Raw genomic sequence first — 23394 nt, forward strand, 5'->3', positions numbered from 1 at the left:
ATCATGGAGTAGGAGAGGATAGGATTTTTTTTAGTTTGTCAGTTTGAACATACATTTGCCCTTTGTATACTTATATGCATATATTATATAAATTGGGCTAAGTAAATAACTTAATGAAGTAGTAACTTGCTCCTTGCCTTTTCGCTGCAATAAATTAATAAATAATAGTTTAACGTAACAAATCGGTGGGTAGCCTTAAGTCCAGGTAGGTTTGCGTTTTCTTTGAAGTGGAAGGGGGGAAAAATTCTAACATATTCTCTATTAGGGGGCAGCACAATCAGAAATATTTTTCTGCGGTCCTTCATTTCGAAATTTGACATGGAGGGAGGGGTGTGTGCACTCAATGGGAATTGACTTGGGGGAAAACAACGAAAAACACGCCCGCTATCCACTTATAACTAATAAAAAGCATTATTTTTCCAAAGTAAGGGGGACTTTCGACCTTCCTCCCTTCCGTCCACATGGAGGGGGGGGGCAAGTGGGGGCTCTAGCCCCACCTTGGAAATTAGAACTTCCTTGCTTTTAGTACTTTTTTTCTAGCAAGAAAGTAAAAACATTTCTCCAGCCATTAATGAATAAATTATTAAAAATGTCAAATTTTAATAACTCTAATCTGTACTGCAATCGGTTTCTATGCGGAAAGTATCTTACTAAACCATGGAAAAAATACCTGACCCCCTCCCCCCTTAAAATTTTGCTTATGCGCGCCCATGACCCGAACCCCCTAAATGACGACGGACTTACTTGTGGCTTATTAGCAATCTTCGTGTTTTCATAAGCACTCAAGGATTAGTGAGGATTGGTTGAGACTCAATGAAGGTGCTCCCCCCCCCCCTCCCAAAGCCCAATATCTAAGGTTGTGCTTCTGTTTTTGGGCGTCCACTGATGTCCTGTGAATTTCTTCATTTGCAAGGAAATACTACTTTTGCTATTTACTCACGTTCTTAATAAGTCATACATATCATTTTATTACCAATCGCTGAACTCTCAATATTATTGCCACAGTATCCAACTATTTATTGCTGCTTTTTCCAAAGTTTATGCATAACGGCATGGGGTTGGAAAAGCGATATACACTTCATTTTGACACAAAAGTTAATATTGTTTCTCTTGAAAGTTGCGCGTATGCTTTATCTATGTTACAAGAAAAGAAAAGAGAAAAAATATTAAAATTTTTAATGAACCATTTCTAATGAAAAATGTTACAACTACCATTTTGCAGAAAAAGTTTGCAAAATTACTGCATCTAGGAGTTTTCCCTCCCCTTAAGAGCAAGGGTGCACCCCCTCCAAAATAAGACCCCATAGCAGGGAAAATACCACTCGAAATACCCCCCCCCCAAAAAAAAAACAATTTCGATGGTGCAGTGCGCCATGACCTCTCCAAGGTGGGTACCCCTCTGCAACTATGTGTTTCGTAGTTGTCCCCTCCCCCCAATCGGGAGCAGCACCCAGGATACCCCTTGAAATTTCTATGGTACGGTTCGTGCCACGATCCCCCTTGAGTGGGCACTCAAGAGGGTCAATTAATATGTTATCAAAATTAAGGTAGTTAGTACAACGAGGGGGCCTCCGTAGCTCTGTGGTAGAAGCTTCGTCTTCCAAGCCGAAGATCGTGGGTTCGATTCCCGCTTGTGCCTTGAGTGTTGTAAATCTTTCCTGTGTGTGTGTCTGGAGGCAAGGCGCTTGGCACGCAGTCCTCTATCGATGTGAAGCTGTCTAGCTTCTAAATAAATGGATAAATAAAGTGCAACAAGTGGGACTTCAGAGCAGACAGCATGATTGACATTTTTAGGGAGAGGAGGGTTTGGTAAAATTGTCTTTGTCGTGTTCAGGGGATCTCATTTTGGGGATGCATTTGAGGATGAGGGGACGTCATTGTTCTTGAGGGGGAAGAGGAGCATCTCTGATTTAGGAAAGATTTTTTTGGTGCAAATGGAATTTCATAAAAAATGCGAAGAAACTGTAAAGTCATTTAGTTTGTTTTATTATAATTCAAAATATATAACTTTAGAATACAGAACGAACCAGTTTATTTTCTTAAACTAATTTGCATTTAATGATGTTTACCATTCTTGAAAATACCAAATACATGAAAAAAAGTACACTTAAAATCGGAAAGAACATACTCCTTCAGGAAGTGTTTCCAAAAAGGAAAAATAAACTGCAACTGTATTGCTTATGGTATCGCACTTTTTTTTTGGCATCATGTTCCTCATGTTGATAAGAACTCGCCTTGAAATAGATGAAGTCGCCAAAATGGTAACCATGGACCCAGGATCGTTCCTGCATTGACCGACGTGTGACATCATTTGACAACTCTATACTACAACTTTCACTTTTAATTATATATCTTCCAAAATGTTGCATAGGAAATTATTAAAGAAACAAAAATCCATTTATTATAGTTAATAAAACACGGAATCTTATTTCAGCTATAAGTTTCTTGCAAAATACGGTTTCAGTATGGATTTTGGTTTGAACTGAAATGAAATAAGGAGTATTTATGTTTGCAGACAAACGACTAAAACTGCAGTGATATATCCCTGACGTCACAAAAAGCAGGAACTGTATGCTTATGTCACCGGTTAGCAAGAAAGTCAAAGCAGAACCACTCATAATTGTGTATTTCGTTATCCAGGCAGTTTTGCTCCACCTATTTTAATGACGTCTAAAGAAAATTCTTGCAAAAATAGTTATCACATGCGAAAAACGTGTTTATCGGTCATCTTATTTATATTTAAACATTTCTTTTGAATTTGTGATGTAGCCCTGGTTTTATCAGGTGAGAAGATCGTTTATTTTCACAAGAACTGATTTTCTTATCGTTTATAATCTATCAGTTTCTCGATTTTCTTCTCATTTTTTTCTTGTTCCAATCTAAGATTTTTCCACGCTGCTGCTGAGTAATGGTTTAAATGGATTGTAGTAGTCCGGGTATTTATTGCAGTGGAGGGTTGGACATTTTCCAGCTGATTTTATTTATATTGCTTTAGGATAACTTCTTGAATCGTAATTTTAAGTTGGACTAAATTTGCTTGCGAGCTCACAGTAGCTCGGCCGGCTAGGGTCGTGGTGGCCTGATCGGTAAGTGTCCGGACTTGTGACCCGGAGGGTCCCGGGTTCGATTTTAGCCGGTAGAAGATAAACCGGCTTAATTAATGGGGGACATAAAATATGCTCGTGGTCACAAAGCCCTCCAAGTGAAACAACCTAATCTGGGGGTGCTGAACCAGGGATTGCTCGGTTTCTGGTCTGGATCAAAAAGTCAGAGCTCACTTCAGGGTCTCATTCATCTGGTTAAACCACAAATAGTGGTAGGTACAGGGGACCCTGGAGTGAAAAGTAGTGTGGCTCATGTAATTGTATTTGATTTTGTGTGAATTATTATACATAACATGAAATTCATTCTGTTTTAGCATTTAAATTTGTTTTAAGTACGGGTACAAGGGAGGGGGCGATCACTCTTGATGGACTTTCTACAGACAATTTTTCATTATTGACACTAAAAAAAAGTTTTTGATGGTCTTTGACAGGGTTGTTTGGTTTAAACCAATTGTTTTTTTTTTTTTTTAAACCATGCCGCTTTTTAAAAAAATGTTTTTTTTTTAAAAAAAAGTCAAAAAAAAAATCTATTTTACAGGTTTACATCGATTTCCCCACACATATTGAAAAATGTAAAATTCCATTTATGCTAAGTTCCTAGCTAAGTTGCAGAGATAAATACTAAAATTGCAAAGTTGCTTCTTCAAAATGTATTACAAGCTTTAATCAAAAAAATATATTAATACATTTTTTATTTCATATATGTGCCATAAAGCAGATTTCAGTCAACTTCCATCATTATGCTTAATTTGCATGATTAGTTAAGATTTACTAAGGATTGAATCTTTTATTGTAGATGCAATCCATTATATTGCTCACTCCTGTTGCAGGGGTGTGACATTTTTGCCCATTTATTTGTACTTTCCTGGAATTTTAACTTTGACTTGTAAGGTAATCAACAGTCTAACTTAATTGTTTGCACCTAAAAATTAAGATTTGTTCTGCAGGTGAACACAAATAATATTTTTTGAATCAAATTTTTAAAAAAAGTTTATACTTCATATTATGATACATAATAGTTCCTTATATTATAATGTAGGAAGATTAAAAGATAAATTTTTTAATTCCCGGAACAAAATGCAAATGTATGTGTAAAAATTGATTGAGAAATATATAAATCTTCACATATAAACTACACTCTCCATTGGTGTTTTTTTTTTTTTGGATTCTGTGTGCTCAAAAGACTTTGATTGGCTATACACCTATGCTGCTTTATGACTATTGGGTGCAGATAATTCTTAGTTCCCCCCCCCCCCCCTTTTGTTCATTGGAATTGTGATTTTGGTATTTGCTTTGCCTTAGCTAACCTGTACAGTTTACAAAAGTTACTCATATTGTTTTAAAAAGAATGTCTAATTCAGGTAGAAAAAAAGACCTAATCTGGCTTTCATTTGATGAAATCAAAAATGAAGCCAGTATTTCGTATCATAAAGGGTCTATATATACATGCATACTAATATGTCAATCAAGTCAAACATTTCAATCAATATTTCCCCGCAGAAAGCTATTTTAATTATTTAATTTAGTTACAAGATTTTGTTCTAATCTCTTTAATTAATCAAGAAATTAGGTATAATGTGACTATTGAATAACTGTTAATTATATGGAACCTTAATTACCTTCTGAAAATTAATTGTTTTTCTCGCAAATAGTATTTAAACCAAAAAAACCCGGTTTAAACCAAAAAAATAAACAGTTTTTTTTACCAACCCTGGTCTTTGATGATGTTAAGGCAGATCCATCATTTGGATGAGGAGGGGGGTACTCCATTGTACATCACCTGGCTTTGAAAAACTGATTTTTTTACTGGGAAGTGGGCATGGTTTTTGTTATTTTCTAAAGTTTGCATTGAATATACATTCCCTGCCCCCCCCCCTCCTCCGCTCCATGAAAAGGCCTAAAAATGCAAAACTGTGCATGCTATCTCTGATGACTGTGGAGAAAGGGATTGGGTTCGGAACTTTTGCTTAGAAGTTTTTGAAATTGAATTCAAAAGTGCAATTTTTTATCAAAAAAATACAAGGACGATTCTGGGCTCTGCTCTGAAAAGCTTCCGAACAAGCCAGAACGTTTGAAGCAAAAGATGGATAGTAGGTAAGGGGTAAGTGATAAAATAGAATTGCCCATCCCTTGAAAAAATTCTGGATCTGTCCTTGACATGTTCTGAAGACTATTGGGCTCCTGCACTTTTTACTTCCTTTTACAAAAAAGGAAGTATTGAAATTCGCGAAAAAATTTTCACTCAAAAATCGACCTTAATTTTCATTTTACTCACCCCCGAAGGAATGTTGAGTTTTTTTTATTCGACTCGACCACGGGTCATTCCGTGTCAAATCAACACACTTTTAATTAAAATTTTACCTCACCCCCTCAGATTTTGATAAAATTTGGCACACATATAGTGGGCACTAAGAATAACAAAAATACAAAATTTCAAATTTTTATCTTGAATAGTGTTTTGTGTACGGCCTTGTAAAATTTTCAAAAAATCGTGAAAAAACTACAAACAAGCAATTTTCAAATTGCTCTAAAAGCTGTCAAAATTGAGTTAGAGAGGTGGGGACCGGTGTTATTTTGTAGCTTTTTTAATGCTCTTTTAAGATATATGCAACATGTCCTACGTAGTAGTAAAAAAAAGTTTTTTTTGGTGCAAATCAAATTTTTGATTTTGATTTTTTTCAAAAAGTACCACTTTTAAAATTTTCAAAAAAATTCTATACATAGACAGTACTTTCATAAACTGCCATGCAAAGTTTTATGATGGGATAGTAATGGGAACTATGTCAAAAAAAATTACTACTGGCTCCTATTTTTCAGAAATATCAGATTTTGACATAATAATTATTTTATTGTAGCAAAATATTTTGTAGTAAATGCTTTCATGACAAATATGAATGCATTGTACTGTAAATTCTTCTTATAAAAATATTTGTAAAAATTAAGGCAAATAAAACACCAAAATTTAAATGAAATTATATCAATTTATGCTGTATGAAAAGTTGATAAATTTACAATAAATATTGTTGTATCTAAATAGTTTGATAAGCAAGTATTATTTAAAAAAAACTTTTCCCTTCCATTCACTTGATCCAGTATCTGCAGATCTAGCAAGTTGGTACCTTTCTGTGCAAGTTAAAACAAACACCAGTCTGCCACATGGCCCCCCATGTGGCAGTCTGGTATTTCTTCTAACTTGCTCAAGCCAGACTCTCCACAAGCATTCATTCAGTGACTAGAGACCTTGCTAACAAGTAGTGTTTTAAATTTTATTACTGTCTTAAGTTATCCATTCCATAATGTAAAATAGTTGTGATACCTCACATAAAAGAATTATTACTTGAACTTCAATATGTCTCATGTGCTAGTGAATTTAATCTATGATTAAAACTTGTAGTTAAAAGGCAAGTTTTAAGAATTTTTTAGAAAATATGGAAACTAGTGAAAAATGCAGTACTGTGGTAAGAGTTCAGTGCTGTAATCCATTGAAGAAAACAAATCATTGTGTTCGAGATAGAAAAAAACTGAGAAATGTCACATCTTGGATGACAGGTTCATTTCCACAAATACTTGATGGCTCCATGATTTGTGATCAGTGTAGAAAAGACCTAACTAAGTTAAAAAAATACAGTGCCCATTAGTGAAAAAAATTCTGAAAATAAAGATTCTCCTGAGTTGGAGGTGAATGTTCCAGACGAAGATCCAGACTTTGCAACAAGTTCAGTGATTGTTCAGACACTAAATACTTCACTTCAAGAATTAGGTGTGTCCCCGATTGATAAGAAGAAAATAACTTCTAAGCAGTATGCTTCGACTAAAGTAAAAAAAATCTCATCTATGAAACGTAAACTCTTTTTTGCTGCTGAAAATTCTTCATCAGATAATGATACTGAAATTGACCAATCGGTCAAACGTCCCTCAAGTGGGGAAGTTTAACCCAGTTTGAACACTCTTGAAAAATCTTTAATAAAGAAAATAATTTTTAACTTAAATAAATAACAGCAATGTAAAAAGTTGCTTGGATATATTTCCTTTCGAAAAAAGTCAACCAGGAATTTTTTTTATTCAAACTTTAAAAAAAAAAAAAATACCTTAGTAAAAAGTGGGTCAAACCTCCCAGTTTCCCCTACTCAAGTGATTTTTCATAAAATCTTATATCACTACATTAAAATTATTATTATTTGGTCAAAACTGTTTTTATGAAAATTTTATTGTAAATATTTATTGTATTTGTATTTCATACAGCATAAATTGATATAATTTTAAATTTTGGTATTTTATTTGCCTTAATTTTTACTAATATTTTTATAAGAAGAATTTAAAGTACAATACATTCATATCTGTCATGAAAGCATTTACTACAATATATTTTACTACAATTAAAATAATTATTATTTGGTCAAAATCTGGTATTTAAGAAAAATAGGGGTCAGTAATCAGGGCCCAATACAGGCTGATTTTGCTACCGTTTTTCGGTACCTTCCCAAAAATCTTGTTTTGAAATAGGTATTTTCACAAAAATCAAGAAATAAAATCAGTAACTTCACAAAAACATCGAAAATTTCACAAAAATTTGCATTTTAAAATATAAAACTTGTTTCTCTGTTTAAAACAAAATTTACTCATAAAATAAAATTATAAGCAAGTTTATATGAACAATCGCTTGAATAGCAACCTTTTTGTGGTATTTTAACTCATTTTTAGCTGTTTCTCGCCAAAGTGTATTTATGCAATATCATCACAGTCTTTTAACATATTTTGGGGCACCGTTTTTCTCATAATTTCCAATATTGTACACATTACATAGCCCATTAAGTTGAAATAACGATGGTATTTTTGGTACTTCTTAGGTTTTTAGCTCCCCCCTCCCCGTTAAAAAACGAAACCTGTTAAAAATAATACTAGATGATATTTACACTTTTCGAACTAAAATTTCACTTGTTCTACTTCTCTTTTACAAAAATTAGGATGCCTCTAAAAGTTCACAAAAATAGAATGATGCAATACTTTCACAAAAATAGGTAGCAAGAAAAAATTCCTGGATTGGCCCCTGGTAATATTTTTTTTTGGCATAGATCCCATTACCATCCCATCATAAAACTTTGCATGGCAGTTTATGAAAGTACTGTCTATTTATAGAATTTTTTTGAAAATTTTAAAAGTGGTACTTTTTGAAAAAAATCAAAATCAAAAATTTGATTTGCACCAAAAAAAACTTTTTTTACTACTACGTAGGACATGTTGCATATCTCTTAAAAGAGCATTAAAAAAGCTACAAAATAACACCAGTCCCACCTCTCTAACTCAATTTTGACAGCTTTTAGAGCAATTTGAAAATTGCTTCAGGGGTAGAAATAAGAAAAGTGTAGTCACTGGTCCATGGGACCAGTAACTAAAATATTTGACTGGTCGAGCAAACTTTCACTGGTCCGTTTACACGTCCCAATTAAAAACTGAAAATACTTAATTTAAAATTACAAAAAATTTAATACCTATATTTTTTGCATATTCTCATTGAAAAATATAATTTAAGCATTATTTAATTCAAAAATTTATTCCGAGATGAGTTAAAACATTTTTACTTCATCATAAATAGAGAATGACATTAAAAAAAATTATGAAAATCAAATTGAATGAGATATTAAAGGCAAAATTTTAACAAAATGCAAGGAAGCAAGCTATTAGACAGCAGAAGCACACCAACCAAGGAAACATTTTCAACCAATGTTCTTGAAACTTTCTTTTTCTTTGGTCTTTGTTGCTCTCATCCTGATCGCTATCAGACATAGTCTTTGTATTTTTTGGGGGTGGTTCGTTGCCGATGCCGTAGCGCCACATTTTCAGTCACTATTTCGTTTGATTTTTTTTTTCAACACTTCATTTGGTGCGGTAAAAAAAAAATCAAAATATTGAACATCACGAGCAAAGAATTGATAAAAGTAGATCTCTCGCAAAAAAATAAATAATCACGAATGCACGTGCTCACACACTACCAGCTTTCAATATCCAGAATGAAAATTCTCTTTCTCATTCTTCTGGGGCAATTTTCTACTTTGATGAGAGCTTCAATCCAGGGTTTTCTTTCCCTCCCCAGCTAGTCTGCTCCAACACCACAGAAAGCACACTGGTCAGTGTGATTCAGTTTCCCTTTCCCATTCTGTGTGTTTGTTTCACCTCCCCTTATCATTCTCCTTCGCTAGATAACTCCTTGCCTGACGCATGCGCAGAAAGGGGAAGAAACAAATTTTCTCCATCGTGAGGATCGAAACGTCCCGATCGCGGTGGCAAGGGCCGGTGGTCCGATGGACCAGTGATAATTATTTCTTGGTGGTCCGAGTCATATTTCACTGGTCCCGGACCATCGGACCACTGTAAATTTCGAGCCCTGTGCTTGTTTGTAGTTTTTTCACGATTTTTTGAAAACTTTACAAGGCCGTACACAAAAAACTTTTCAAAATAAAAATTTGAAATTTTGTATTTTTGTTATTCTTAGTGCCCACTATATGTGTGCCAAATTTTATCAAAATCTGAGGGGGTGAGGTAAAATGGGTGTGTTGAGTTGACATGGAATGACCCCCACACGTGTATTTGAAAGAACGTATAGACACGCGAAATATCCATTTTGACGATTCCCGAGTTAATTACAACAAGTGTTCTCGTAACATCAATATGTATGTATGTGCACATGTATATCGCATAACTCAAGAACGGTATGACCTAGAAAGTTGAAATTTGGTACGTAGACTCCTAGTGGGGTCTAGTTGTGCACCACCCCTTTTGGTTGCATTCGAGTATTTCTAAAGGGGTCTTTTACCTCTTTTGAGTGGAAATCATTGTTAATTTCGATGTAAACTCAAGTGGTTTTATAATGTGGCGGACACTGGACCATATATCGCCAGTCTTTTGTTTGCCAAGTTTTGTCGACAACTTGGTGACAAATTTCGTAATTTTTTTTTTGTTTTGTTTTTTAAATCTGGTTTCAATTTGGCCACTGTTGGTGATATTTAGAGAGTAAACTAAATTGAATCACATTAAAAATGCTATAATGGGAAAATGACATTAAATTTGAGTAAAAGGAAGTCATGTGATGCACACATCAGCTCGTTTTTGTTAGAAGTTAAGCTGTGATTTTAGTATTAAATCTCAAATTAGAGGATACTAGGAAGCCCAGTAGCAGAATTTTTTCAGTAGTCTGCGACACAGATAAAAACACAAAAATGTAAATAAACCCACATTATTAGATTACTTAATCAAAAAATCTAAATCGACACTGAGAAATGATTAAAAGTATTTTATTTTTCATATATGCTGGACTTTTGGCCGCTGGGCCATTTGACTATTGGCTGTCCAGTATTTCTCCACACAACAGGAAAAAGCAGATAGTGCAGGTCATTTGTCTAAGTGCAGGGGCAAATCCAGGATTTTTTTCTCGCTACCTATTTTTGTGAAAATATTGTATATCAATATTCTGTTTTTTGTGAAAGTTTTTTTTTTTTTTATCAGGAATGATTTTGTGATCTTTTAAAAGCACATTCTAATTTTTGTTAAAGAAAATTAGAGGAATTTAAACAATAGTTTGAAAAGTGCAAATGTGAAATGGCATTTAATATTCAGTAAAATAGGTTTTCCATCTCCAGCTCAGTCACTTTCCTATGCCGGGCTGATGAGTGCTAATAAGCACGAAACTGCAGTCCTCGGCTGGAAATGACTGAGCTGGTGGTGTTTTTCACATTTAATATTGTTTCTAATGTTTTTTTTTTTTTTTTTTTTTGGAGGGAGGAGGAGCCTAAGAGGGTAGAGAAAATACCATTGTATCACAGCTCAATAATCTTTGAACTGTGTGCAATTCAGGAAATAATCATCCCTCAAAATTGATGCTAAAAGATTGCGTAAATATGCAATTTGGCAAAAAACAGCTAAAAATGAGTTTAATAATGAAAAAGTTGTTACCTAAGCGATTGTTCATACAAATCATCTTAGCATTTTATTTTATGAATAAATTGTGTTTTAAACAGAAAAACAAATTTCTATTTTAAAATACAGATTTTTGTGAAACTTTCAATTTTTAATATTGTTTTTAGAATGTGCCGATTTTCATAGTCAGTTTTGTGAAGCTGCTGATTTCATAACTTAGTTTTTGTGAAAGTACCGATTTTAAAATAAGGTTTTTTGTGACGGTACCGAAAAATGGTAGTAAAATCAGCCTGTATTGGGCCCTGAAGTGTGAAGCATGGGCACAGAGATAGTTATGCCCAGTTGAACGTCTGAAAGTTACAACTGCAGCCTCATAAGGTGAGTCGAGAATAAGTTGTGGCTCAGGGATGTGTAGATTCCAATCGATTGACTCGAAGTCATACCATGGAAGAACAGGGGTCTGTCCAGGATTTTTCACAGGGGCCGTTTTTTGTGAAAAATTAAATAATTTTGTGAAAAATGAATAAATTTTGTGAAAAATCAAATAATTTCGCAAAAAAAAAAAAAAAAAAAAAAAAAAAATTGTTAAAACAAAATTTTATAATTTAGAGATGGCAGAAACTACATCAATTGAACTTAAAGTTGAGTGTTTTCCTCTTCTATGTCGAGAATATCATTTTGGAGTGTTTTTCTGATATTTGGCGGGGGGGGGGGGGGGCATCGCTCTCTCAAGTATCAATATTTATCTACCATTCTACATTAGGTGTTAAATTATACTACAAATATTTCTGTCTAGTATTTAAAATAATTGTAACAAAAAAATAAATAAATAAAATTCAGAATAGGGTTCAGCATTTAACTTTGTGACCCAAGACACTCTTAAAAAGCACAGAATTTCATTTAAAACTTATAAATTCCATGATTTCAACAAAAATCTAAAGTTATTTTAATTGTTTACCTCCTAACAAAGCGTAATAAACATCAAAAATTAGAAAAATCGGATTCCGATAGCGGATGCAAAGAGATCGCAATTCTCAAAGTGAAGGCATCAAAAGTATAAAAACGACTTGTAAAAGAAATATTTTTGATAAAATTATTTTAAAATTGCATTTTAGAGTCCTATGATAAACATTTCATTAACATCTGTGGACACAGTTGAAGCAAAAAAAAAAATAATAATAAATAAATAAAATAAACCATCTATTCAGCATTTTAATTTTTGACTCATAACAGAAAATGGAATTTTGCTTTAAAAACTTGAAATGAGAGTTCTAATAGAACTAAAGAGACTTTGCATTTATTTGCATCCTAATAAAGCGAAGTTAGCTCTAAAAAAAGAACAAAATATGATTCTCGTATCGGATGTTAAAAGATTGCATTTTCAAAATGTAGACATCTAAAGAAAAAAAAAACGGTAATTAAAAGAGTTTATTTAAAGTTAATCATCCTTGTTAGCATCGAAAAATCAAAATCCATATAATTTTCTTCCAAAATAACAATTAAACATCGCACGCACCTGACAAGCTAGTAAAACAATGAGAATATTTTCGGAACTGATGTGATATACCCCACCCTTGGCGACTTTTTCCTGTTGGCGCAAGAAAGCGTCGCCAAGAAAACGATGTATGACGACATATGTCATACACCGTTCTTTGCGATGCTTTTTTAGCGCCAACAGGAAAAAATCAGATAAGAAAACATGATCAAAGCACTTCAGAACACAATATATATAAAAACAACATAAAAGCACAACAAAAAACATCACGAATATATGCTTCAAAAATGTACAGGGCCGGGGTTTTTTGTAAACATATTAAAATACAATGAAATAAATTATTGTATTAATTACAAGTTGAAATTAATGCATTAATTTTTTTTTCATCATTTCTCCGGGATACGAGCCCTCGGTCTCATAGTACTTTCGTAATGAGACCTCGGCTCGCCGGCCCTGCCTCGGTCTCATTACGAAAGTACTATGAGACCTCTGGCTCGCCAGGACCTCGCTCCACTCGGTCCGTTATCCCTCCGACTGTTAATATACATTACAGTCGAAGTATGGTCACAGTTATGTTTACTACAAGAACCCCTGAAGGATTTGTAAAAACAAAGAATTTTGGAAGTGAGAGGTTTTTTTTGAATTCTAAAATAAAGAACTTACCTTTTTATATGGTATAAATATTCACACTCAGTCTAAAACAATACATCATATGACAATGGCACGTTACAGATACACACCACGTTGGAGTTAACTTTTAATTAACCTTCAAGTTTGAAGAAACTGGCATTTTCTAATGTTTTTACTTCAAAACACAACTACTGAATTTAAACTAACACAAAATAAGCATTCCTGTAAGGTATATTGCACGAAACAACACCACGTCGTAAAATCCCCCTAAGAGCGGAACATATGTGCACCTACCTCCACGGACACACGTGCGAAAAGAATTAGTTCACATCTGTACTTCCCAGGTATATTCTGCAGGGTTACTAGGGCTACCGGAAAAAGTTTTATCGCCAACGTTGGCGATTTTCGAAATGAGCTAAAAATTCTATCCTCGCCAAGGGGGGGGGGGTATATCACATCTGTACCATATTTTCTAATCAAGTCATTATAAAGGTTCAACGCCAGACGCTAAGTGGTGATAATTTTGAAGTTGGTAACCCTATCTGAAGCGATCATATTTTTTCCCCACCCTTACTATCCTTTTGCAGTTCTAAGTTCATTTCGCAGAAATATATTATTATTGTTTATTAAATCATGAGCGGGGGGGGGGAGAAAAGTGTTTACCAATGCCTTTTCAGAAAAGTTTACAACAACACCCACCGCTGCTAATTAGCTGTGATAAAACAAACAACCTTTATATTTATTTGGCAGTAGCAATTATTTATCGCTTGCAGGTGCGCAAGAGTGCTGACTGCCGATTTTTTCTTCCAAAATTAGCCAATTTTGTATAAGCTGATCCTTCTAATTTGACTTCAAAAAAGGTTCCAAAAATTATCGGTTTATACACAGAAATATGCATTATTTCGCTTTCAGATTTGCTCTTTCAATAAACAATTTGTGAAAGATCCAATCTTGTTTATCAGAATTTTGTGAAGGGTCCGTTTTGTTTGATTGGGATTTTGTGAAAGGTCTGTTTTGTTTGATCGGGATTTTGTGAAAGGTCCGTTTTGGTTGATTGGATTTTTGTGAAGGGTCCGTTAACGGACCCAAATATCCTCTGGCCATACCCCTGAAGAAGCACCTTTAAATCCTTGTGAGTGGATTGTATCCTTGAAAGTATGCAGTTACAAATCTGCATTAGCTGAAATTTAAGATTTTTTTTCTCTTTCAGTTTTTTTTTTTTTCTGCCCAGAGTAAGGAATTGTCTGCAGACTTTCTCAAGAATCTGCGAAGCCTGTCGCAATATTTTGCAATTTCTACTACCAAGCTAAGAAGTCATATGATATATCATGGTAGTATACAAGTAGTCATTTCAAATATTTCAAGGGGATAGCCAAGGGATTGAAACTCAATAGATTAGGTGTAAAAAATACAGTGAAATGCATAATCACATTATGTTTAAAGAAAGAAAGAATTTTGACTGTTAAAACAATTTGTTAATTCGTGGTTTATTATGTAGTAAAAAGGGGTTTATGCCTTCATTTTAGTTGGGGGAAATGAAAAATTCGCTGAATCACAGAATTTGTTAAATAGAGGCTTGTTAAATCGGGGTACGACTGTATATTAAACGTATGAACCAGGGTTTGTGCTATGGTCGGATATTCGCAAAATGCGAAAACAGTATTGTAATTGTAAAAATAAAGCATTTTTGCTTTTTTGCTCAGATGAAAAAATTAATTAATTAAATAAAACGAGAAACTGTAAGAGTCAAGAGAGAAAGCAAGCATGGCATTAGTCATTTTAATCTTTTTCAAATCTAGCCAAGATGTTTAAATTACTATTAAGTTTAACAATACTTAGTCTTGTCCAGTCTGTCCCTTCAATAACTGCAATATTAGGAGGAGGGGACTACAACATTCTAAAAAAAATAATAATAATAAAGCTGCTGCACTTTCTTCTTCAAAGTTGTAGATGAAATTTGAATTTTGTTTTCAACAGAAAATAAAACACCCTGAGTCATTTAGAAAGATATGCAAAAGTGTAGCATTTTGCTGAAACTTATCCCCCAATTTTAGCTTTTATGTTAAAAAACTTTTGAACCCAGTTAAAACTGATATGCACTAAAAAAAAAAAGAAATTACTCAAGTTTTAAAACATAAGTGCTTATATTTAATCATCAATTTAGCGTTCTTTAATCTATAATTTAAAAAAAAAATCATCAAAACATCATTCAAAACTTTTTTGTAAAAACCATTCAAAATATTTCGCTTTTTTCTTTGTACCTAAATATTGCACATTTAATTACATTCCTTTGAGTTATAAATCAAACTGAAATTAGTTGTCTTGGTAGTATTATGAATTTCCTTTCATACCCTATTACTCCGCATTATCCGGCATGCTGCAAAATTCGGGTGTCACCAGATTTTCAATAACACTGGCCTGGTCCTTTCCAGCATGCCAGAAAAATCAAGGTTAGGAAAAAAAATTAATAACTATAAAAGTATTTTTCAGTTTAAAAATAAATATAAGTTCTATACATATCTTATTAGTATTAATAAACAGTTTAATTTTGTAAAAATATTTACTAACAATGTCATTTGTTATTTTAACAAAAAAAAATTGTTTAATAACGAATAATTTCATAAAAATTGAATTAAAGCAGTGAGTTACCGCACCTAAATCAGTGCTAAAGAATTTACCACATTCAATAAATTTAAAATTAAACGTACCTCTCTAAAAGGAACCTTAACATGAACATTTTGGAGAAAATATTTTCAAATACTTATTAATTAAACCTCATTAATATTTAAATTTATGCATTACAAATATTGCCATAAATATTAATTGATTTCATTACACCCCTTTAGCTTTTTAGCATACTTTTGGATACTTTAAGACACTTTCAGACAGGTTTAGATGGTAAAAACCAGCTGTCTTGTCCAAAACCAGTTTCGAACAGTCCAAAACCCAACCCTGCTTATTAACGTACAAAAAATATAGCGAAGGTGACATAAGTGTCTTAGGGCTAATGACACTAATATAAATTTTACTATTGTTTTTTTCTTCTTCAAATAATATTGTTTTATGTCGTCTCCTCTGTCATTTTCTCCTTCGAAACTTTGATCCAATCTCCTGTTTCTTCATTTTATAAAGTTTGCAGGTCTGATGTTATTTCTTCACTCACACGGCTTTTAGTAACTCATGTTTCTGGTTTTGACATATCACCTTGGATTTTTACTAACCGTTTTAAAATTATGAAAGCTTTTTTTAACCATATCAATAGACATGTTAATTTTTATTCATGTTGTATTTTTAGATCAAAAAATGAAGCGAAAGTGGAAACCTGTTGATATTGATCCTGAGCTTGTTGCCTCAGAGGAATTCGATGGTTTTGGCGGCATTGAAGAACTAACTGATTATGAATTGATAGGATTAAAGAATAATTCTCTAAAGCAAGAAAAGGAGACCAAAAAGAAAAAGAAGGTATTATCATACAATTAAAACTTTGACAAATAATTTGTATCATTTTGTTTTAAAAAATTTTTTAATTAGCGATATAGTAGACTCCACTTAACGTGATTCTAGTCAATGTTGTCAATTGCTTATTGTTATCAGAAGTTACTATTCCAATTTTCTCTATCCAATGGTATGTTACTTTAAATTAATCATTATATCATTTAATATTAATGTTAAAAGTTTTCAAATTATGGGGACATGTTTAAAATGACCAGAAACTGATTTGCCTGCCTAAAATTTTTAGAAAAAGAATACCAAGAAATCTAAAAAAGGTAGAAAATCCTTTAGATCTCCTACTGATATCTACAGAGTTAAATAGTAGATGGAACAAAATATCCTAGTAAAGTCAGCCCGGCTTAAACGAATATCAACGGTTCTGACATGTCTTACTTGATTAAGCGAGGCTTCATTTATAAAGGGAATACGAGAAACGTATTTTTGAAGTATTTTGCTGGTATTATATTCATTATTAATATGATAAATTGTAAATGATTCTTTGGTGCTTAAATATACACATGAATTTCACCAAAATTAAAACACTTAATGTTTTGATAAAAAAAATTACATGTACTACGTATCGCTCATTTGGAAGGAGTGTGACCAGTACGAAAGTTTTAATTTCCTTTTTTTTTCATTTAAAGGGCTTTTAACGACGTTATTTTCTTTGGGGAAAATTTTTGTTCTAATACTAACCACTGGAGAGCACAGCAAATCTACTTTTCTTACAGCTAATTTCCTGAAGAGTCAACTTCTAACGCTTCTTTTGTGAAATTTCATTTCTTCATATTGTGGTACTCTTCTTCCAAATGAGCGATATGTGAATATTTAAAAGATATATTTATTTACTTAGTTTCGTTTCTTGTTAAGGAATTCTTCACCAATTTTATCATTGTTTTTTTTTATTCTCGAAACCTGAGTTTAGAAATCCCAAATTCTTTTCCAATTATCTGTCTGTGTTTTCCTACTTTTAATTGCTTTTAAAACGTTTAACTGAACACATAAGCTTATGTCGTTCCTTTTTGTATTGATTTTACCACACAATCAGTCCAAAGTAGAGCAGAAAATCAACAATTGACAGATTTCGGAAAAAGCCTTTTCGTATTCTCCAATTACAACCTCGTCAAAGTCTAACAATGTAATTGACAACTGTCTCTTCCAAGAATAAGAACTAAATAGCCAAGGAACCACTTTTCTGTACATAAATCAGTGAAGTTCCTTACATTAGACAGGGACATGACCAGAGAGTCAATCAAAGAAACTTTTTAATCCTCGCTCACTGCATGTGGTCCAATTCTTCCGACTCTCCAAACACCCAACCCCTGATGCATTTTACAGCCTGAGATAAAATTGCCGCTAGAAGCCAACTAGGATAATTGTTAGCCCCTCTTTTATGCTTTGTTGCAAGTGACCTTTTACTTTTAAGGGGTGAACTGGGATTTCTTCCCAAGAAATAGACAAAAATTCGACTTGAAATAAAAGTTTTGCTCAAGAAACTTTAAATATGTAGATTAAACATGATATAGATGAAAAATATTTCTTAAAGCGAGGAAATTTAACATTATTGCTGTAGGATTTTTTTTTTTTTTTGTTTTTGTTCCACAGATTCATATTCCTATAAATGAGGCAGGGTATTTGATTATCCATTACCAGATTTAGTAGAGATGACTGTAACTTCCACAATAAAGTAATTGGAAGTTTGACTGGTTTTAGGCCAGTAATTTAAATTAACTACAGTTTGAGTATTCTCATTATAGCTATGAAACACTTCATTGCAATTTCTCTTCAAATGAAAAGAATTTGATCGTGTTTGATATATTTTCTGTTGAGTTTTTAGATGGTATCTAATTTGTTTTTAGTTCTTTAACATCCAGAACTTCATATTTCTCAATAATTTGTTCTGACACCCTAGTTTGTCAAATTCTGTTCTATTTTCAATTGTTCAATTTCTTGCTAATATTATTTTGTGTTATAATACAGGTTGGTAATATTTTTTAAATTTTAGCTTATATATATATATATATTTTTTTTTTGCTGAAGATCATGATTGTCATTTATTTTGCAAGGGACAGAAGAAACCTAAACTTGCTAAAAATGAAGATGTGAAAGTGGAAGAAGAAAACAATGATGTAGAAGAAAGTGGTGAGGTTTTTGTGAAGTTCTTTAAAAATTGGTTTAGCTGTCATTTGAATTACTATTCTGTATACAAGCAAAACAGCTGCAAGAGGATCTAGATCATATTACGGAGTGGGCTGATAAATGGGGTATGGCTGTTAATGTTGGGAAATGTCAAGTGCTGCATTTAGGGCATGGAAATAAGTGTACAAGTTATTATTTGCAAGGTTCAGTCATTAGTCAGGCAGACAAAGTTACTGATCTGGGGGTCCTAATAAGTCAGGATTTCAAGTTTAGCCAACAGTGTAGCATTGCTAGTAACAAGGCCAATAAGATGCTTGGGTTTATCAATAGATCTATTTCAAACAAATCTAAAGAAGTTCTTCTGCCCTTATATAGAACTTTGGTAAGACCTCATTTGGAGTATGCTGTTCAGTTTTGGTCTCCTTATCTTAAGAAAGACATTAATGTATTGGAAAGGGTTCAAAGGCGGGCTACAAGACTAATAAATGGACTTTCTCACTTAGACTATGATTCCAGGCATAAAAGGCTAAAAATGTACAGTCTTGAGCAAAGAAGAGACCGAGGGGACGTGATTCAGTTGTTTAAATTTATTAAAATGAAAGATGTTACGGGGCTGAAGTTTAGCACTGAAAACAGGACAAGGGATCATTGTTTCAAGCTATTTAAATCTCAGGCTAACATGGATGTTAGGAAAAATTATTATTTTAGCAGGGTAGTGGAACCTTGGAACAGTTTACCGGAAGAGGTGGTAATGAGCAAGGGAGTAGATAGTTTTAAGAGGGCCATTGATCTTCACTGGGGATTGTAAATTGACTAGGACCAGTCTAGCTGGGCCCAGAGCCTGTTGCTGGTCGTCACTTTTGTATTTGTATTTATATCTTTTTGAATTTTTGCGGTATATTGTATACATTCTATTTGATAAATGTTAGTGGAACAAAGTTTTCGCTGTAAACCTATTAGTGTAAAGATATCTTCTAAATAAATCTTTGAAATTGTAATACCTTAAGGAGGTTAATATTGTAGTATCTGCTGTAGGGGAGAGTGTTGTACCTTGACCCAGTAGCAGAAACTTTCTGGCCAGTCTGCGACACTATTTTGGGCAGTTGAAAAATAATCTGCAGCATTTTTATTAGTTTAAGTTTTCATAAAATACACAAGTCCCTAGTAAAGATCAAGACTCAGAAATTTTCCAACTGACCAGTGTCCACTAGACACGAAAAACATAGTAGCTGAGTTTTAAAGTATAAAAGAAAGGGGGGAGAGAGCAGTTTTCACTTCTTTCATAAAAATAAATAAAATTCTGTGTGCTATGAAAATCAATTATTCAATATATTTAAATATGGAAAAATTAAGTTAAAATAAGTTTTTGGATTTTTTTTAAAAACAAATTAGCAAATGAGAAGTTGGCAGGAAACTGCATTTTAGATGAATATTTTAGTTTATAGCAAAGCTTCCAAAGCAATGAGGATCGAATACAATTGTGCAGATAATAATTCGCATGTTTCATGAAAATAATTTAAAAAGAAAAGAAAAACATGATTTATTGTGCATTTTATGTTATCTTTAATAGTTTGTATTGAGGTAAAGATCCAATTCTGTTTTTGTAAACTTAAGCAGGTAATAAGCTCGTATATTGCCATTTTGGGTCTGACCAAACATGGCGTCTACGCAAAAAATTCATGCTTATAAATAGATTTTTGAACTTGTTACATCAAAATCCTTAAAAAACTGCAATTTGAATGAAATAGTCAGTTTGTAACACATTAGCTCCTAAAGCAATGAAGATAAGATAATATTCTAAAGATAAAATTTTGCATTTTCCAGACAATAATTAAGAATTATCCGAAAAAAATGCCATATTTTTCATATTTTTCAATACTTTGCGTTGCAATAAACACCCAATTCCGTTTATGAAAACATAGGCAATTACAGAGTCTTTCGTACCAACATCTTGGAAATGACCAAACATGGCGACTACGCCAAAAATTAAGATTTAAATTTCTGAACTTGTAGCAAAAAAGTAATTTTGAAATAAAAATCCCCATGAAACTACACTTTAGTTGAAAAGTTTTTAGTGCTTTTGCGCCCAAAGCAATGAAGATAAGGTGAAATTTTAAATATAAAATTTTTCATTTCTAAAGAAAATTATTTTAAAAAATAAAGAAAAACATATTTGCTGCACATTTTAAGTTATTTTCATTAGTTTTTAGTAAATAAAACATCCAATTCTGCTTTGTTTTTCAAAACTTAGGCACTTTACGATCTACTTCAATCTTGTGAATGACTAAATATGGCAACTACGTTTCTAGCTGAAATGCTGAAGCATCCATTGCTTTTCTGATCAAAAAACGATCTCTAAACGATCTTTGCCAAGTTTTTTTTTTCTTTAATTTGTTTATTTTCTTTTTGTTTGTTAAAATTAGCTGCAGCCCTCTGAAAAATCTGCAAAGCACGTCTCTCAGTTTCTGCTACCGGGTACCTTGGGATGCTTGTACCCTGGAACACTGCTAATTTCTAAGAATCTTTTTTTAGCAGCCATGTATTTTGTAATCTCTAATAGTAACCTTCACCACTAAATCGTGCCTTAGTAAAAATCAGCATCAAAAGTGTTAAATTGATGATTTTGTGAGAGAATGAAAATTTCATATCTCCAAAGTAAACATTTTCTTTGTTTTTATTTCATTTTTTGTCTTTGTATTTGTGAAACTAATCAACTGAAAATATTTTGGTTATGAGGAAATAATGATAGTGCATCTAGATGGACCACCATTTTGGATTTTCTTAAACCACATGGTGATTGTGCCTTGGAACAGCAAAACAAATTGTACCTAAGGCATGTCCCAAGGTGCAACATATGCATGGTTTTTAATCATTTTAAAATGTGTTTAGGAACATGGTTTTTTTTAAAAATCTGATGTAGTCTTTTAAACAGTTTTAATGTTGATGATAATAATTCATTTTTGGATTATTTATGATCATTATAGTGAATTTTTTTTCTTTTCTTTTTCTTTTTTTTATGGTTTCCTGAATTATAAAGAGTTTCCCATGGCACAACAGGATGTGTCCTGAGGTACAATAGTACCTTGGGATAGTTTGTAACTCTTACTTTAAATGACTGGCAATATTTTATTTTTAAACTGTCTGAAAAAAAAATATTGCAGAGAAATATGTTGGGTATTTCAACGTGACTTTTGCATTTTAAATTTGATTTAAATAATTGATGTTAAAAATCAAAATATGAAAAGTGTTCCAAGGTACGCTCTCCCCTATATTGTACAAAAAGAAAACAATTTTAGTGATACATAATAATGTATCCCTCAGATCAAGAAAGGAACTGGGTGCCTCCTGATAAAAGTGCACTTCAATGGCATTCTCTTAAAAAGAATTTTGTTGTAAAATGTACAAAGTTTCAGTCATGGTATGAAGGAGTTAGAATCCAAAAAAGGAAATTGTGTGAAAATTATTGAAAAAAGTTAATAGATCAAGTGTGTCTCATGTCAAGGTTAGTAACAAAAAGCTTGTACAGTGATAGATGAAATGTATTGAAACGTGAAGTTTAGGTGAGAGGTGTTATAATTGTAAATTTTTTACTGTTGTCAGGAAAATTATAAAAATTGAGTGCGAATATTTATTCACTTGTTTTCATGTATCTGCAATGTACTAATACAGATTTGACATCTTAATTTAGATTCAGTTGATATGTCTGCATGGAGTTTTCTTATTCCTGAACCCATTACTCATGCCTTGAAAGATTTAAAGTTTACTAAACCAACACCGATTCAAGAGTTAGCTATTCCTTTTGGATTATCCCATAAGGACATTTTAGGGGCTGCAGAAACAGTAAGTATGTAATGAATGGGGTCGTTTCCAAAATTTTAAAAGCATTTTTTTTCTTTTTTTTTTTTTTGAAAGAACATGCTTAAAAACATAGGATCTGACCATTTTTAAAATAATTTGACTAAGTTTAATATTTTTAAAATATTACTTTAATCAATGCGCTTTCATTGTTTGTGCTTCTGTCGACAATGTCACAAATGATGAAACACAATATTTAATTCGCTTCTTTACTCACATGTGCTTGCAATGATATGGTTGATAGCAAGGGCAGAGCGCAATACTTAATTTGCTTCTTGATTATCATAACTTGGAAATGCGGTAGACGTATGCGCCAAAGTACATCATTTCTGGCGTCATAAAGACCACGCCCTATTTTCAAAATCGGACATTTAAAAAAAAATATTAAAAATTATGCGTTTGGAAAATGAAAGTTTTTTTATCACTCTATATTATTTATTTTGCTTATTCTATCAATTTCAGTGACTAAAAGTAGTACTTTTCACTGAGGGAACCAACTCCATTGTTTGTGAGAGGAACTAAAACCTTTTGATATTTTATTTTCTCTAATTGCAAAAAAGGGTGCTTTAGCTTTGATTCAAAGTTCTTTATTTTTTTAAAGCAAGTCTTTAAGAAAATATAAATTTTGTCTTTCCTTTTTTATGATTTCTCTCTCTCTCTATCTCTCTTTTTAATTTTAAAGCCCATTGTTTAAGTAATTGTAATTTTAAGTTCTCATGTCGTGGCATTACTGTTTCAAGTATTTCTTCATTTCATTTTGCCTAAAAA

The 23394-nt window shown here is 32.6% G+C and overlaps 1 protein-coding gene across 3 annotated transcripts in view; it reads left to right on the plus strand.

Annotated features, from left to right (window-relative positions):
• The first annotated feature begins 2688 nt into the window (after nt 1-2688).
• LOC129229724 (ATP-dependent RNA helicase DDX24-like) overlaps nt 2689-23394 on the plus strand; it is a 54889-nt gene continuing 34183 nt past the window's right edge. The window contains exons 1-4 of one of the 3 annotated variants that reach the window (XM_054864088.1): nt 2689-2784; nt 16436-16602; nt 18699-18774; nt 22460-22611. In XM_054864088.1, coding sequence (XP_054720063.1) covers nt 16444-16602; nt 18699-18774; nt 22460-22611 — 387 coding nt within the window. In that variant the 5' untranslated portion in view covers nt 2689-2784; nt 16436-16443. Of the gene's footprint in view, nt 2785-2953; nt 3087-16435; nt 16603-18698; nt 18775-22459; nt 22612-23394 lie in introns of those variants that run through there. The other 2 variants (XM_054864090.1, XM_054864089.1) reach the window with 2 other exon arrangements.

Source organism: Uloborus diversus, chromosome 9 (genome assembly GCF_026930045.1).
Source record: "Uloborus diversus isolate 005 chromosome 9, Udiv.v.3.1, whole genome shotgun sequence".
Taxonomy (NCBI): domain Eukaryota; kingdom Metazoa; phylum Arthropoda; class Arachnida; order Araneae; family Uloboridae; genus Uloborus; species Uloborus diversus.